Here is a 16,046-nt window from a genome sequence, read left to right as displayed (position 1 = left end):
GGGGGCGACGAAGATTATGTGTTTGTGTAATGTATGGCTTCATTTTATTTATATAGCGCCACACAACAACAGTCGCCTCAAGGTGCTTTATATTGTAAGGTAGACCCTACAATAATAGGGTCAATCAATCAATCAATAAACACTCTCCTGTGGAGTTTATGGTCTTAGTCATTAGTTACAGTTCTTATTTAGTTCCTCATGAAGAGTTAAACTGATTATGAAAAAGACTGGGCATGTTTTAGAGCAGGGGTAGGGAACTCCAGGCCTCGAGAGCCGGTGTCCTGCAGGTTTTAGATGTGTCCCTGATCCAACACAGCTGATTTAAATGACTAAATTAGCTCCTCAACATGTCTTGAAGTTCTCCAGAGGCCTGATAATGAATTGATCATTTGATTCAGGTGTGGTGACCCAGGGTGAGATCTAAAACCTGCAGGACACCGGCTCTCGAGGACTAACGTTCCCTACCCGTTTTAGAGCATGGTGATTTTGTGACTCTTATGTATGAGCATGCAGTGTCCTTCATTCCTAAATCAGAGCTACCAATTAAAATCAACTAAAATAGATAAATAAATGTAGGGGAAAAAGAGCTGGTGATAACCAAAATACACACATTGAGGCTTCAAAATGCATAATGCTGTTTCCATCTTTATTACACAGTTTATGGTTTTGTTACTATATTTTTATGTCACCCAAGAGATACCATACTTACTTACATATGATTCTCACTGCAGTTTGTTGTTTGTCTACAATATTCTTGGCACGCACGTCTTTGGATGTACATTTAGCTTCAGATAAATATATGATGAAACCATCGATGATCAAAAAAAAAAACTTGACAGCTTACTCTGATCCATGTTCAATGTTTTATTACAATAGTCCAAATTAACAAATCCTCTTTAAATCTTTCAAGATAAACAATACTTAAAAAAAGACCAATTTAATAGCTCATCTTCAGATCTCTCAGGATAAATATTAGAGAAGGGGGACAATCATAAATTGAGGCTTGCTATTAAAGAAATCCAGGCTTTGGCATTCACTGGTGACAAAGTTGTCACCAATTCTCTTTTTTACAGCAGAAGCCATGGAGGACAGCCTCTTCCGGACACCATCACCCTTTCTGTTCATCAAAGGTGGAACCAGTTTTCTGTCGTTCTGGCTGTTTTCATCAGTGTGACATGGTTTCACATCTCTGAACGGAGCAAACTTGAATGACCTCTTGGAGAAAAGCCTCTTCAACAGGTTGTCAGGTTTCTGTGCAGACGCTGTAAGCCGTGTTGTCAGTCCTTCTGCAACAGCTGCTTCAAAGGCAACATCCCCAGTGTCCAGGGCAGCTAGCAGAAGGTATTTGGAGCCAAACTTCTTGCAAAGGTCTTTGTAAATGGGGATGAGCACTTTGTCAAAGGCTTTTGGGTCAGTAAATCGTAAGTCGAGAGGGGTCCTCGCTCTCACATGTGCCTCTAACTTACTTAAGTCCACATTCCTTGTTGGTGTGCGGGTCTTTATCTCAATGTGAGCCACCAACTGCTCGATAAACAACTTGAGGAAAAGCCTTTCCTCCTCTATCAGCTCCTCTGAAGAAGCCGTACCACAATTAAAAGGTTGTAGAAGTGTATTTGGACGATCTGAGACGTTTGAGCTCTGTAACGGAGGGCAAATGATGTCTTCCAATTCTGGCTCGATACATCCAGGTAAAGACATCTGCAGCCTAGTATAAACAATTAAAAATGATTAAGAAAACCAAATAAGTATATGCTCATAATTTCAACTTCTGGGTGTACTGATGACTTTAGACTTGTGACTTACACATGTGACACATCTCGCAGGCGTGGGGTGGCGATTGTTTCAGAGTCCAACTGAGCAGGCCCCAGTCCTCCCGCTCCATCAGAGGGAATCTAGAAAAGAAAGACAACCACATTTCAGCAAGCAAGAGATCTCGAAAAAGCTCTCACTATTACACTTTTAAATCATCACTTTAAAATCAGCCGCTGACTTCATGCTGCTGCTCACCAAATCTGGGAGCAGGCTGCACTGAAACACCACATATAAACCCATGTGACACCGTGTGCTGAGATTATATAGCAGAAATAAATAAAGACTACATTTTTTATTTTCATTCTTTCATGTAAGAAGTCAGTGTTACTATGGCCCCTTTGATGCGGGCAAATGTTTTTGAGATGGATTAAAGATACATGATGAGTCTATCTTACATTAAATATAGATAACAGATATAAAAATATATTACTACATTAAAATCATGTTAACAGAGCCATGCAATAAGATCACATAGACAATATACATATATTTTTTAAAGTAACCAAAACTTTTAAATAAAGCTTTCGTTGCTATGGGGGCATTTGTTTATTTTTTTGCAAATATTCTACTGTTTCTATTGTTTGAGATGAGTTAAAAGTACATTTTACTCAAACAGACTGATGATCTGATGAGTCTTGCATTTATGCAGACAACAGATGTTAACAGAAGTTGCAATATTACCAGATTAAATAACAGATCATAACAGAAATACGCAAAAAGATCGTGTAAAAACCACTTTTGAATAATTATTTAAAATGAAGAGAAGCAAAATCCATCATATATCTATTTCTATGTTCTTCTTCATTTTTAGGTATCATTTTAAATTTAAATGTAGGCACCGTTTCATGGTAATGCCATTAATACAAACAAGATGTCTGTAGTTGTTTGCTAGCTAGCAACCCTGACATTACCATGGGTTGTTCATATTCAGTTTAAACAAATAACCTAGAGATACAATGAATTTAAGTTTAAGTTTACAGGTATCTAACCTTTAGGCAGCAGAGGAAACATACTAAATATCCAAAAAAGTTCCCTCCTTATCTCAAAATCACTTATAAAGGATTTTATCAAAAGGCAAATATGAGTGGCCCTATGTTTTGGTTCAAATGTGTGCGATAAATCAAAGTGTTTATCTTTTACCTTGTTCATTTTAGAGGCGCCGTTTAATTTGAGCAATTCAGCACTTTGTCCAAAAGGTAAATTTCTCCTTCTGTCAGTTTTGCACAATCTGCACTTTTTCCAGCTAACCGTCTCCTCCAAGTACTTTCCACAACGAAGGTCAGTGAGAAAGTGAGCTCTATTCCATTTGCGTCATTTATAAAAGGTCAGGGTCGCCTTCCAGATACCTCGGAACCCTAATGTCAGAACCTAGTTCAGACAAAAGCGGGAAAAACAGGATTTGTTCGTCGCAACAGGTGACATGGTAAAATGCCAGCTAGTGGAGCCATTAAACAACCTCAGGCCTCTGCATCATGTGAGTTGATATTGTATTGATAATTTATGACCTGAAGATAGTAGCGTGATCTTTCGTTCTCGTAATTGAATACATAAAAAATAGACACTCGCACGTGTGGTTCCATGGTGTAATGGTTAGCACTCTGGACTCTGAATCCAGCGATCCGAGTTCAAATCTCGGTGGAACCTGACTTTTTCTTAATGTTTCTGATTGCAAACATGTAAGCCAAACCCAAATGTAAATTAACAAGTATCTCACTAGCACACACACAGCTTTAATACTACTAATAAACCCCGACGTTTGCTGTGGAAGATACCAGGACACATACATGTGCTACCGTCACGAGACGCTGCAACAGCTACACGACGTTCTTTCGACCATCGTAAAGACGTCACTCCAACATGGCGGCCTCCATTGCGCGACGTTCCTATGTGTTTTGTCGTTGTGTAGGAATAAACGTGATTAGGCAGCATGTAACATTACGGAATGTTGTACTGAGGCACACTAACAAAACCTTTCAGTCGAGTGTTAGTTACGGGACCCGAGAGACAGCCGGCACACAGGTCAGTAAAATAAACGCGAACAGTTTCTGTCTTTTTGTTGTAGGAAGAATGCCTCAGAAAAGTCCCTTAAAAAAGGACTAGTTTACCTACTGTTTCCGAATAAAGCTTATTGGACGTATTGAACGTAGTGTATTATCCCAGGGTGTGTTTAGTTTGGCAACAACTTAAACTATTCAACGAGAAACACAGGTTTTATTTTGACTTTTTTCAGGAAACCCAAGTTCACATTCCAGTAGGTAAGGACAAACAAATATATTTTCAAGAAGAATCACATATAAATGTCATTTATACGATGTATTAATCCATATGGTCTTGTGTTATGTATTAGAACGTTTGACGATATCTTACAGCAGAAGCAGCGGTCCTGGGGGTCAGCATGTCAATAAAGGTTACCACAGTTTAATTTTAAATGAAAAATAAATGCTTTCTGGTGCATAATTAGTGCATAACATAGTGCATGTTAATAAGATGGTCTACCATTTTCAATCCACAGTCAGCACAAAAGCAGAAGTCCGATTCCATGTGCAAACAGCAGAATGGATCCCAGAAGATGTTCGGGAAAAAATCCTTGAAAAGGTTTGTTTTCACATACAGTGAGTTAAGAAATATGTCTGACTTGTTGATGTCAATTTCATTCATTTCTACTCTTGCATCACAGTTAACAGAAAATACAGTTATTCTCTTTGCAGATTTTTTTTTTTTTTCCTTTTTAATTTTCATCCCTTACTTTGACCCCTCACTTTGATGTTGCTGTGCAGAACAAAACCCGAATCACTAAGGCCGGGGAGCTGCTGGTGACCTCAGAGCTGAGTAGGAGTCAGCAGAGAAACCTTTCTGACTGCATACAGAAGATCTCTGCCATCATAGCAGAAGCCAGTGAGAAGCCCCATGAGCCAACAGCTGAAGACATCGCTCTCAGGGCAGCAAGGTACTGCTTAGAGTGGTGTTATTTGGTTGTTGGTCTACTTTATAAATTGCTAAATTTGACCTGAAATGTGTTGTGCAGGTTGGAAAAGAGGAACAAGGAGCGCCTCAGAAAGAAGAAGATTCATTCAGCTACCAAGCAGAACAGACGTGTGGATTTTGACTAAGTGGATGACTGTTATACTTCTCCCTCCTGCGATTTAGTGGCTATAATAATCAATCCTGTGATTTTATACTATTTATTAAGTGGTTGGTGTACATATTGGGTTTTTGTTGTTGTTTTTCTTGTTGTTCTTTGTAAAATAAACACTGAAAGTGTTTCATACTAAACACCAACAATGTTTTAAGTGAAGACAACTTTTAACTAAAAATGCTACTTTAACACACTAGCTTCAACGACATACGTATAAAATGACGCTTATACTAATAATAAACAGCACTTTGTTGAAGAGAGAAGAGCCAAGGGTTATTCTTTCCTGAAAAAAAAAAAAAAAAAAACCTAGCAGAGGATGGTTTCGATCCATCGACCTCTGGGTTATGGGCCCAGCACGCTTCCGCTGCGCCACTCTGCTGCCAACGGTGAAGGGAGTGATTATTTCTGTATTTAACTCAATGTTGTACGTGTTTGTTGTTGCCAGAACTGACTGATGAGTTTTTGTAACATTAGTGTCTTAATCTTAAAGAATAATCGTTTTCGCTAGTAAGTTAAATAACCATAACGTTCGCGTTCGCTTGGACGGATACCATCAATCATTATTAGCTTCAGTAGGAGTTCCGTTTCACATACACAACATCTTCATTTCGTTTTGCTTTTAAGTTTAAACTTGACTCAAGGATACAAACATTCCAAAAAACTGCTATCGTTTGGTGGTTAGGTTAGCTGTCTAAAAAGCAACTGAATCGAAAGCGAATTTGGCGGCTGCGACGTAAGCAAAAGTCGACCACGAAGGGACTCGAACCCTCAATCTTCTGATCCGAAGTCAGACGCCTTATCCATTAGGCCACGCGGTCAGATTGATAGACGAAGAACCCAAGTATATCCAAATACCTAAATATATAACTATACAATTTTGGTACTTTACTTTCTACCACTATCTCAACCTCTATTACAACACAAATGACGGCATACCTTGTAAAACAACAGCGTTTTATTCTTCAGGCATTGTCCCAACAAATCAAGCCGTCCAAGTACAGTAGCTGTTGATGAGAAAACTTTCCCTGTACTCACAAAATGTGCTGAAGTCTTGTGGTTTTTTACTACTCCAATAATACATCAGCTAAAGTCACTTTAAAAACCTTTGGTGCTTCCCACCTCTGTGCCAAAGTACAAATACTTCGTTACTTTTGACATTCTTCGTTAACTTTTCAGATACTTTACTTGAGTAGTTATTTTTCGAACAACTTTTCACTTTTGCACCCTATATTTTTAAACAAATACCTGCACTTTATATATCTGACTTGTATCCCCACAATGCAAAATGAGTTTAACATCCCTGCCCGTATCTGGTTTGTGCAGTCAATTCTCTGGGCAGGGGATAACCTGACCTTCCTCTTACCAGCCGTCACCCCCAGGGGCGATTTTAGGGGATTGGCCGATGGAGCGGGGACGCTGAGAGGAGGTCCAGCGTACAAAACCACGACCGACTGTTTTAAACTGACATTCTGAGGTGTTTTTCAGTAAACCGGACTAACCGACGGACGGACCCCAGGCCCCGCCGCACTTTTTGGGTAAGTTAAATGTATCTGTAAGCTAATCCATAACTACTGTCGCTAGCTACGTCCTGAGACGCAGCTAGCTGAGCACTCGGCTGTCGGGGATACTTGTTTTGTACAGTTCGTTTAGCTAAGCCGTGCAGGTGAATGAATTTACCCTGACTAAAGAAATCAAGAGAAAAGCACTGGGCTGCTCAGTCACTAATTACCGTTATTGTATTTTTATTGCAAGTACTGTAAGAGCAACAGGCAGGACAATGCTTCAGCTCCTGTGCAGAGGTCATTATTAAATGTATGCAAACAACAGCATGTTTTCTGTCTTTTGCAACATCAGTATATATAATAGCACCAAATTTAAAAAAAAAAAAAAAGAATGTTACTGTTACATTATGTCATGACATCATCATGATGATCAAAGGCATTTTATATGCCTTATACATCATCATGAAGATCAAAGGCATTTCATATGCCTTTGATCTGTGAATCCCTAAATAGGGGTAGGGATCCCAAACTTTTAGTCAATTTATTTGCAACACTCAAGATTGCAGCATTCAAAGGTACACCTGAGAAACATTTTAAAACAGTTGAATCTTTACACAGTCGCTTTATCAACACTCCAACATGTCTCAGAGTAATCATGGCAAAAATCAACAAGCTTACGCTGGCTCTGCTACAGTGGACCACCAAAATCCGGAGCCAAATTCTGAAGAAACTCATTTCCAGCTTCCACTCAACAGGAAGCAAGGCCCGGATTATGCTGCACAGAATTGCAGGAGAAGTGCTGAAAGACTTAACTGTGAAGGAAAAAATGTGTTGAAAAGACAATACAGTCAGATTTCAAAAGGCAGCAAAAACAACTCTGAGAGCTACTCTCCAGAGAGAAAGAAGATGAGAATAGACACTGAGAAAAAAGAAACAGCAGTGACTCAGAGCATCCAACAAAGTTCTTCGTCCAGCATGATCCAATTCCAAGTTCAGGAAACAAACGCACTTGTCCAGCTTCCACTCAAGAGAAAGCAAGGCCCGGATTATGCTGCACAGAATTGCAGGAGAAGTGCTGACAGCTGCTCTCCACCAAGGAAAGAAAGACTTAACTGTGAAGGAAAAAATGTGTTGAAAAGACAATACAGTCAGATTTCAAAAGGCAGCAAAAACAACTCTGAGAGCTACTCTCCAGAGAGAAAGAAGATGAGAATAGACACTGAGAAAAAAGAAACAGCAGTGACTCAGAGCATCCAACAAAGTTCTTCGTCCAGCATGATCCAATTCCAAGTTCAGGAAACAAACGCACTTGTCCAGCTTCCACTCAAGAGAAAGCAAGGCCCGGATTATGCTGCACAGAATTGCAGGAGAAGTGCTGACAGCTGCTCTCCACCAAGGAAAGAAAGACTTAACTGTGAAGGAAAAAATGTGTTGAAAAGACAATACAGTCAGATTTCAAAAGGCAGCAAAAACAACTCTGAGAGCTACTCTCCAGAGAGAAAGAGGATGAGAATAGACACTGAGAAAAAAGAAACAGCAGTGACTCAGAGCATCCAACAAAGTTCTTCGTCCAGCATGATCCAATTCCAAGTTCAGGAAACAAACGCACTTGTCCAGCTTCCACTCAAGAGAAAGCAAGGCCCGGATTATGCTGCACAGAATTGCAGGAGAAGTGATGACAACTGCTCTCCACCAAGGAAAGAAAGACTTAACTGTGAAGGAAAAAATGTGTTGAAAAGACAATACAGTCAGATTTCAAAAGGCAGCAAAAACAACTCTGAGAGCTACTCTCCAGAGAGAAAGAGGATGAGAATAGACACTGAGAAAAAAGAAACAGCAGTGACACAGAGCATCCAAAAATGTCCCTGGTCCAGGACTATCCGACTCCCAGGTCAGAAAACAAAGAATTTGGCCTTGAGTGATACAAAAACCTCTGAAAACACACTAAAAGACAACAAGAGGCCAGAAGAAACAGCAGTGACACAGAGCATCCAAAAACGTCCCTGGTCCAGGACTATACAATCCCCAGGTCAGAAAACAAACGATACGGCCTTGAGTGATACCAAAACCTCTGAAAACACACCGAAAGACAACAAGAGGCCAGAAGACCAGAGAGAAACAAACGTGTGGATCATTGGGTCCAGCTACATCAGACGAGCCGAGAGTGAAGCAAAAGAGATTTTCGGAGAAAATTTCGGACTTAATGCCAAAGTCCAGTGGTTTGGCAAAGAAGGAATGCGCTGGAGGGGAGTCCTTCCTTGTTTTTATGAGGAGCTATCCAGACAGAGCCCACCTGACATACTGGTAATCCATGCTGGGGGCAATGATTTGGGACTCTTTTCTGCTTATAAACTTTCTTCTGTCATTGAGAAGGAATTGATGCAACTGCACGCAGGGTTCCCCTCAATGGCAATTGCATATTCATCCATCAACAATCGTCAAGTGTGGAGATATGGAAATCCAGGCAAAATCAATAAGGACAGGGAGATTGTGAATGCCAGCATTAGAAAGGCTGTCGACCGCTTTGCTGGAGTGATTATTGAGCATCCGTGCTTGAGGTTTGTCAACAGCTCAACTTTTTTACCCGACGGAGTTCATTTAACCAAGAAAGGAAATGAACTGTTTCTGACAAGCATCCACTCGGCCATCCAGAAAAGTCTTCAGTCACGTCACTGAAAACTGACTTGAGGAATTTCTTTCACAGTCCAGAAAACCATACGTTGTTCATTTTTAGCAACATGAGCAACATATAGCTAACGTGTGCTCTCATTTTTCTTTTCCTCTGCCCCTCACCCCCCAACCAGTCATGACAGATGGCTGCCCCTTTCTTAGCCTGGTTCTGTCAAAGGTTTCTTCCTTTTCAAAGGGAGTTTTTCCTTTCCACCGTTGCCCAGTGCTTGCTATTAAAGGGGATCATTTGATTGTTGGGGTTGATAGTTTAGAATTTAATTGGCTTGAACTAAAAAACATAAAACTTCAGGTGAGGGGTTCACATAGTAGGGAGCACTACAAAAATTACAAATAAAAAATTTAATTAGCGGCAAATCAAAATAAAGAAAACAATTTTTGAAAAACATCTCTTACTGCTCTGTTTATTTCCTTAAATGAACACTTGTACTTTTTGTCATAGTAGAATAAGAATATTAATATGAATATGAACACCAAGTTGTTTCCAGGCCTTGACGTATCCACGATCTGGTACTTTCAGGGGCGGATCTAGAAGGGTGGCATGGGGTGGCAAGTGCCACCCTAAAATGATCCCTTGCCACCCCAAGTGCCACCCCAGTTTTGCATATGACAGTGTTGTTTATTAAAATAGCATTAACAGTTTGAGCGTAGTTACAGTCAACAGTGAATATAAATGCTAAAACTGAATATATTGGATAGTGTCCCCCCCTCCACCAGTAACAAATGGTTCAGCCCATAGCAGGACCGGCTTTTTTCTTGTTTTCAGTAGCAAGTGATGCTTATGATTGTGCCAGAGCACATTTTGAACAACACCATGGGAATTTCGGATTTTACACAGGTGATTGGATGTTACACTCTGGAAATGGAAGCAAGGTGAGTGTTATTAACCCTCTGTGGTCCACGGACACTGTGCACCTCCAAATCACATGACTATGTTAAGCTGACATAGCAACAAGCTGCAGCCACGCTGAGTCTCTGTTTCAGCCCAGATTGAAAGTTCGGACTTCAAAGTATATACATTTTAATTACAGGCCAGTAAATCCAGAGTTATGATAATATATATATGTATAAGCCATGCTTTTTTCTAAATACTGTCGTCACATTTTTGTGTTTTAAGCGTTTTCTAAGGACAGCGCGAAAATAGTAAAGAAAGGAAAAAAGCCACCTCTTTCCTATCGAAAATACACCATGTCGAATTTTAAAAAAGTCAACACGTGGGATTTGGTTGTTTAGGAAGAGGGGAGAGTTTTGGGAGTGACAGTAACGGCAGCGAGACAGAGCGAGCGAGAGAGAGAGAGAGTTTTTAGATGTGGGAGATTTGTGATGTTTAGTGTGGAGTGTATACTTAGTGTGTTGTGTTGTCTTGTGTAGTTGTTCTGTTGTGTAGACGTTTTGTTTTGTGTGTCAATGAGGGCACTAATGAATGTCACAAAGGCACATTTGCAATGTAAACACTGTCACTAAGTAGAAAACCAGCAGAGTGATACACCTGCTGTTGTCAGGCCTGCAGGTTTATCCCTGTGCTCTTCTCCTCTGTCTTTTGGTGGACCATCTTTTTTTTTTTTTTTTTTTACTGTGACACATCATTTGTGGGGCATCTTATTGCAACACCTGATTGTTCTCTCATTTTGGTTTTAGTAATATTTTTAATTGGTTGTACAAAATGGAAAAAAAAAACCTACAGGTGTATTGGCTGCATTTTTAGATAAATAATTGTATATGTTTACAAAATGTACATTTTATATTTGCATTTCAAGTTATAAAAATTTACTCAACATGTCTGTGGGGTTTTTTACAGTAAAAAATACTACTAGCACTTAAAGTTCTTTGTGTGATTTCAGATCAGTAATAGTACTATTAACAGTAATAGTAGTACTAATGCAGTATGTCAGTGAAAAAACAACTAAATTCAGTTGAGCTGAAAAGATACCAAACAAGTCAAGGGGGAAAAAATAAAATGAAACAATTTGAGGGTGAAATACAAACGTAAACTCAAAAGGAGTCAAAAATGGCCGGTTGTATTTCAGACCTCAGTGGGTTAATCCAACAAATCATGAAAAATTAGGTTTAAATTTTTGTTCATGACAGTGCAGATTTCTGACATTTTGTGTAATTTAAGCTGTAACAATTTGATTGTTTTCTAACAAAAACAGTGTGAAACTTAAGTTAGACTTGTGTTTGTAAATGAACCGCCCCATGTTGTGTAGCTTTCTGGATTTTATACTTATTGGGCTACATATTTATTTATTATACAGGCTATACAGTACATAACATCAAAACTCACATGTTTTATGTAACTAAAGTGTGTAATTATGTGGGCTACAGACAATAATTAAGTTATAGACTATTTTTATATGAAAAATGTGTATACTTACTGCATTTGAATCATTTTAACCATATGTAACCACCTGCATATGTGTTTGGGGAAAAAAGGCTTTGATTTTGCCACCCCATTTGATTTCTCTGCCACCCTCATGCCACCCCAAGAAAATTTCTCTAGATCCATATATTTTTCTCTAGATAAATATATGTATATATAGACAATAACACCAAAGTCAAAAAAAAAAAGAAAAAAAAGAATTGTAGCCGGATGGGCTACTCGCCTTTCTTTTCTCTCTCGCTCTCTCTTGCGCTCGCTCTTGCTGCGCAACTACGTTAATTAGGAACCCACCTGTATATTGATTACCGGGTGGTGTTTACCTGTATAAAGGGAAGCCGGGGTTTTTTTGTTGGGTCATTCCTCCCGAGCTTCTGGTGCGACACAGCAGTAAATGCTGGCCTATTGGTTAATTTACCGATACGATCGGATCGTGTGACTGCTACAGCGCGGCTGTTTCTCTTTTTTTACTCCAGCCGTGGTGGAGAGACGCGTGAGTTGCGTCCACCGTACAGTACAGTGCCTCCAGTCTTGGGGGTTTGATTGCTGCCGCACCCTCTCAGGGATCAACTGCCTGATTTTAAGCGAAGAGTTGAGACGCCTGCCTAGCTGCTGTCTTGTCTTGCCTTGTTTTATCTTGTGTTCCGATCTGTTGGCTGTCCAGTTTTGTTCCTGCTGTTTGCCCCGCCTCGCCCCTGTGGGCTTTGGGTCTCACGCTAAGCCCCGTTTGGACTATCGTTTCACTCCAGCTTTCGCCGCTGGTCGGGGCGATCTTCAGCTGCATATTGGGCTGGTGTTACAAAACTGGTACTGCCTCTCCCTTTTCTCCCAGTTGTGGAGAGCTGCGCGAGACTGAGTGGGGCTACGGACAATCGGAACCAGCACCAGCTGTGGGCTGGCTCGCAGACGAACTGAGGATCTACCAGCGGCCGTGGGACCTTAGGTGGCGGGTCGTTTTCCACACTTCTTTTGTTGTACAGCACCAGGTGAATAGACTATAGTGGGTTTTTTTGTGTGGTTTTCTTTTGGTCCACCGCTGCTGGTAAGTCCCAGTTGTGTGTTTATTTTTATTGTAATTTGGGACACCGTTTTAGACATTCAGTGCGCTGTCAGTGTTGTTTTGTTTTTTATTTTACATTAATAAATAAAATTGTGTTAATATTTGAGTCGGCCTCAGTGTGCATCCCTGAACCTGTGCGAACGTTGTTGTTTTAATTTCATTTCTAAAGTTCATATTTCCGGGGGGCTAGAATTCCCCCCCAGGTGGCGTTGTCATTTTATAAGGGCTTTGGAGCGTGATGTCACGGGGGTGGGCGTGGAAATGATTGGCCCGATCCGCCATTTTGGGGGTCTAGCGCAAGTGAAAAGGGAGCAAAGGCACACACAACAGCCATGGTTCGTATTTGCTGTGTGGTCGGCTGCAATGTTTGATCGCACGACCGGCAAGAGAATAAGCTTGAAAAGGGTTTATCTTTTCATTCTTTCCCAACCTGGAAGCAACATGAGCCTATTTTATTTTCGATGCGCTCTGAGCTCATAGCAAATTAGAACAAACATCCTACTGAGTGATTTTGCAGAATTACCTTCTATTTATAGAGTTGCTAATTATTTGGCATTATTGCAGCAAACCAGCCTATGAAATGGATGAAACACATCGTGACTGGGTTCCAGCGCTACACAAGGGACCTGCTTCAAACATACCACCATGCCAATCAGATTACTTCTTCCATGTGAGGGTGAAGAGGTGACCCTTCTGGATAAGATGGTGAAGGTTTGCAGCGTTTGGGGAACAGTGTGGTAGTAAAACCAGGGAAAATGAAACTTGCTCCTGTTAAATATTCTTAAGTCTTGTGCTGTTTAAATAGCGGTAAAAAAAATTTCAAAAGATACAGTAAATAATGTTAGTAGTGGGTGATATCATGTAAACACTGTCATGATTTTGTGTAAACATTTTGTCATTTGTAAACTATAAATGACATGGATTCTACATTGTAACTGATGTGATGTTCTATAAAGTGTTTTTAAGCAGCATCACCATCAACACAGGAGCACCACAGGGGTGTGTCCTCTCGCCACTGCTCTACTCCCTCTACACTTCGGACTGTGTGGCCACCCACGGCTCCAACACCATTGTGAAGTTTGCTGACGACACAGTGGTGTTGGGTGCCATCTCCAACAGCGATGAGGCGGCCTACATGGACGAAGTGGCATCATGGTGCCAGGACAACCACCTCCAGCTGAACGTCAGCAAGACCAAGGAGCTGGTGGAGGACTTCAGAAGGAGTCAGCACAGAGACTACAAACCCATTTTCATCAATGGAGCTCCAGTGGAGAGGGTGCAGTCCTTCAAATATCTTGGTGTCCACATCTCCTCAGACCTGACATGGGCTGCCCACATTCAGGTCCAGACCAAGAAGGCTAGGCAGCGCCTGTATCACCTCCGACAACTAAGGAAGTTCAGGGTCTCTCCAAAGATCCTCAGGATCTTCTATACAGGCGCTGTGGAGAGTATCCTCACACAGAACATGACAGCGTGGTTCGGGAACAGCTGTGTGAAGGACCAAAAAGCTCTCCAGAGAGTGATCCGTACAGCAGAACGCTGCTGCAGGATTGCTCTCCCCCCACTTCAGGACACCTACACCAGGAGATGCCGGACTAGAGCAGCGCAGATACTGAAGGACCTGTCCCATCCTGGCAACAAACTGTTCCAACTTCTACAATCTGGTAGAAGGTTCCGCATCATCCGGGCAAGGACAGAGAGACTCAAAAAGAGCTTCTATCCTCAAGCCATCCGGACCCTAAACCAACACCCCCCCCCACCCCCCCACCCCCACACACACACGCGCCATCTCACATCACCTATAATTGACTGAGACTCTCCTCCAGCCACTCAATTCCTTTAACTTCCTTTAACTTTAAATATGTTTATATTGTCCATTCTGTAAAATAGTCAGATGTCTATTCATATTAATGTACAGAATTCACCTGCTGCTGCTTCTACTGCACATTCACCCAATGTGTATGTGTGTGTATGTATGTGTATATATATATATGTATATATATATGTATATATGTGTATATATATGTGTGTATATATATATGTATATATATATATATGTATATATGTGTATATATATATGTGTATATATATATATGTGTATATATATGTGTATATATATGTATGTATGTATGTATATATATGTATGTATGTGTGTGTGTATATACACATATATATATATATATATATATATGTGTATATACATATAATGTGTATATATATATATAATGTATACATATATATGTGTATATATATATATATATATATATATGTGTGTATATGTATACACACACACATACATATATGTGTTATTCCTCTACCCCCCCCCCCCATGTTTTTGCACATGTCGAGGAGCGTGTCAGGATACATTTCACTGTGTGTTATACTTGTATAACTATGCATGTGACAAATAAAGAACCTTGAAGCTAATAAAAAAAAAAAAAAAAAAAAAAGGAAAAAAAAAAACAGACAAATTAGTTTGTTTCTTTATTCAACTTTTGAACAGTGGTACTCAGTCAGTACATATTCAGTAAATGCAAATTATTTACCTGGCAGTGCACTACAGGCATAAATCTAGACCCCTAGATAAAACATTATGGCATTATAGCAGTGACAACTCCTCCACAGTAGCAGGTGGGATTTTTCTTTTTTGAGGACGGCTCCTTTTACCTTTCAATACGGATGGTCTGTTTATGTTTTGATCAAGAGCCTTTTTTTTTTTTGGGCAGCTGAAGAGGAGAAGTCTATCTTATGGCCAACCACTGACTGTATCTTGGTCGCAAAACCCAGTATGCAGGTTCATCTGTAACAGTCCTTGTGCCACAGATCCGCACAGTTGCTTCTACATTAAACAGAAGAGCAGCGACATGGGTGCAGGTCTCTGCGACTCCAGCCATACAGGTGCAGTGGGTGGCTTCAACCTTCCCTGTGATGCTCAGTGACCCATGGCTGCAATGCTGGTTCATTCACTCTTTGAGAGTGCAGGACCTGAAACACACAAAGTTCATTTAAAGACAAGAACTATGAGCCAAGGTCGACATAAATGTGTTTTATCTACTTTATCATAAATGTAACAAAGTGTTTAGAAAGTTAGCACATGTCATTTTTCATTTTTTTTATGTATCCATCTATAGAACGCTGCATGTTATATTCTAAATCAGCCTGTTCTCTGTCAGAAACCTGCCTGCAGAAAATGAACCTAAAGTATGTAATGCAAGGATGTAATCACTTTCAAGATGGAGAAAGCATAAAGTGACAATTATGAATCACTTAATATGATAAGGAGATTCTGCAGGTCATTAATCAATGTATAAAATTAAAATGTATTTTTAGTGACACAAGATACAAATATTGAAGCAAGATGTATAATTAGAATTATTTATAATAAATATGAATAAATCATTGCAATTTCTTTAACCATAAAGAATAACTAAATCCTTCAGGACAATGTCACATCAATGCACTGAACTCAAT

General features: G+C 40.1%; 2 protein-coding genes and 3 non-coding genes across 5 annotated transcripts; 2 read left to right on the top strand and 3 right to left on the bottom strand.

The window, feature by feature from the left end:
• Positions 1–844: 844 nt before the first annotated feature.
• LOC100690704 (uncharacterized) lies at positions 845–3,353 on the bottom strand. Its single transcript, XM_003438506.5, has 3 exons — positions 2,953–3,353; positions 1,804–1,892; positions 845–1,705 (listed from the first exon to the last, which is right to left on the bottom strand). Exons 1-3 carry the CDS (start codon positions 2,959–2,961, stop codon positions 973–975), a joined length of 831 nt encoding a protein of 276 aa, XP_003438554.1. The 5' UTR covers positions 2,962–3,353; the 3' UTR covers positions 845–972.
• A 31-nt stretch (positions 3,354–3,384) lies between these two features.
• Positions 3,385–3,456, top strand: trnaq-cug (transfer RNA glutamine (anticodon CUG)). Its single transcript has one exon. It is a non-coding gene; the product is annotated as a tRNA-Gln (tRNA).
• A 154-nt stretch (positions 3,457–3,610) lies between these two features.
• mrpl58 (mitochondrial ribosomal protein L58) lies at positions 3,611–5,211 on the top strand. The gene is made up of 6 exons (XM_003438661.5): positions 3,611–3,831; positions 4,043–4,067; positions 4,160–4,219; positions 4,325–4,407; positions 4,590–4,759; positions 4,838–5,211. Exons 1-6 carry the CDS (start codon positions 3,670–3,672, stop codon positions 4,920–4,922), a joined length of 585 nt encoding a protein of 194 aa, XP_003438709.1. The 5' UTR covers positions 3,611–3,669; the 3' UTR covers positions 4,923–5,211.
• Positions 5,212–5,255: 44 nt separating this feature from the next.
• Positions 5,256–5,327, bottom strand: trnam-cau (transfer RNA methionine (anticodon CAU)). The gene has a single exon. It is a non-coding gene; the product is annotated as a tRNA-Met (tRNA).
• A 366-nt stretch (positions 5,328–5,693) lies between these two features.
• trnar-ucg (transfer RNA arginine (anticodon UCG)) lies at positions 5,694–5,766 on the bottom strand. Its single transcript has one exon. It is a non-coding gene; the product is annotated as a tRNA-Arg (tRNA).
• Positions 5,767–16,046: the final 10,280 nt, after the last annotated feature.

The sequence above is a fragment of the Oreochromis niloticus genome, linkage group LG8, assembly GCF_001858045.2.
Source record: "Oreochromis niloticus isolate F11D_XX linkage group LG8, O_niloticus_UMD_NMBU, whole genome shotgun sequence".
Lineage (NCBI taxonomy): Eukaryota > Metazoa > Chordata > Actinopteri > Cichliformes > Cichlidae > Oreochromis > Oreochromis niloticus.
The sequence above is the reverse complement of the archived record's forward strand: the minus strand, read 5'-3'. Positions and strand labels throughout refer to the sequence as shown.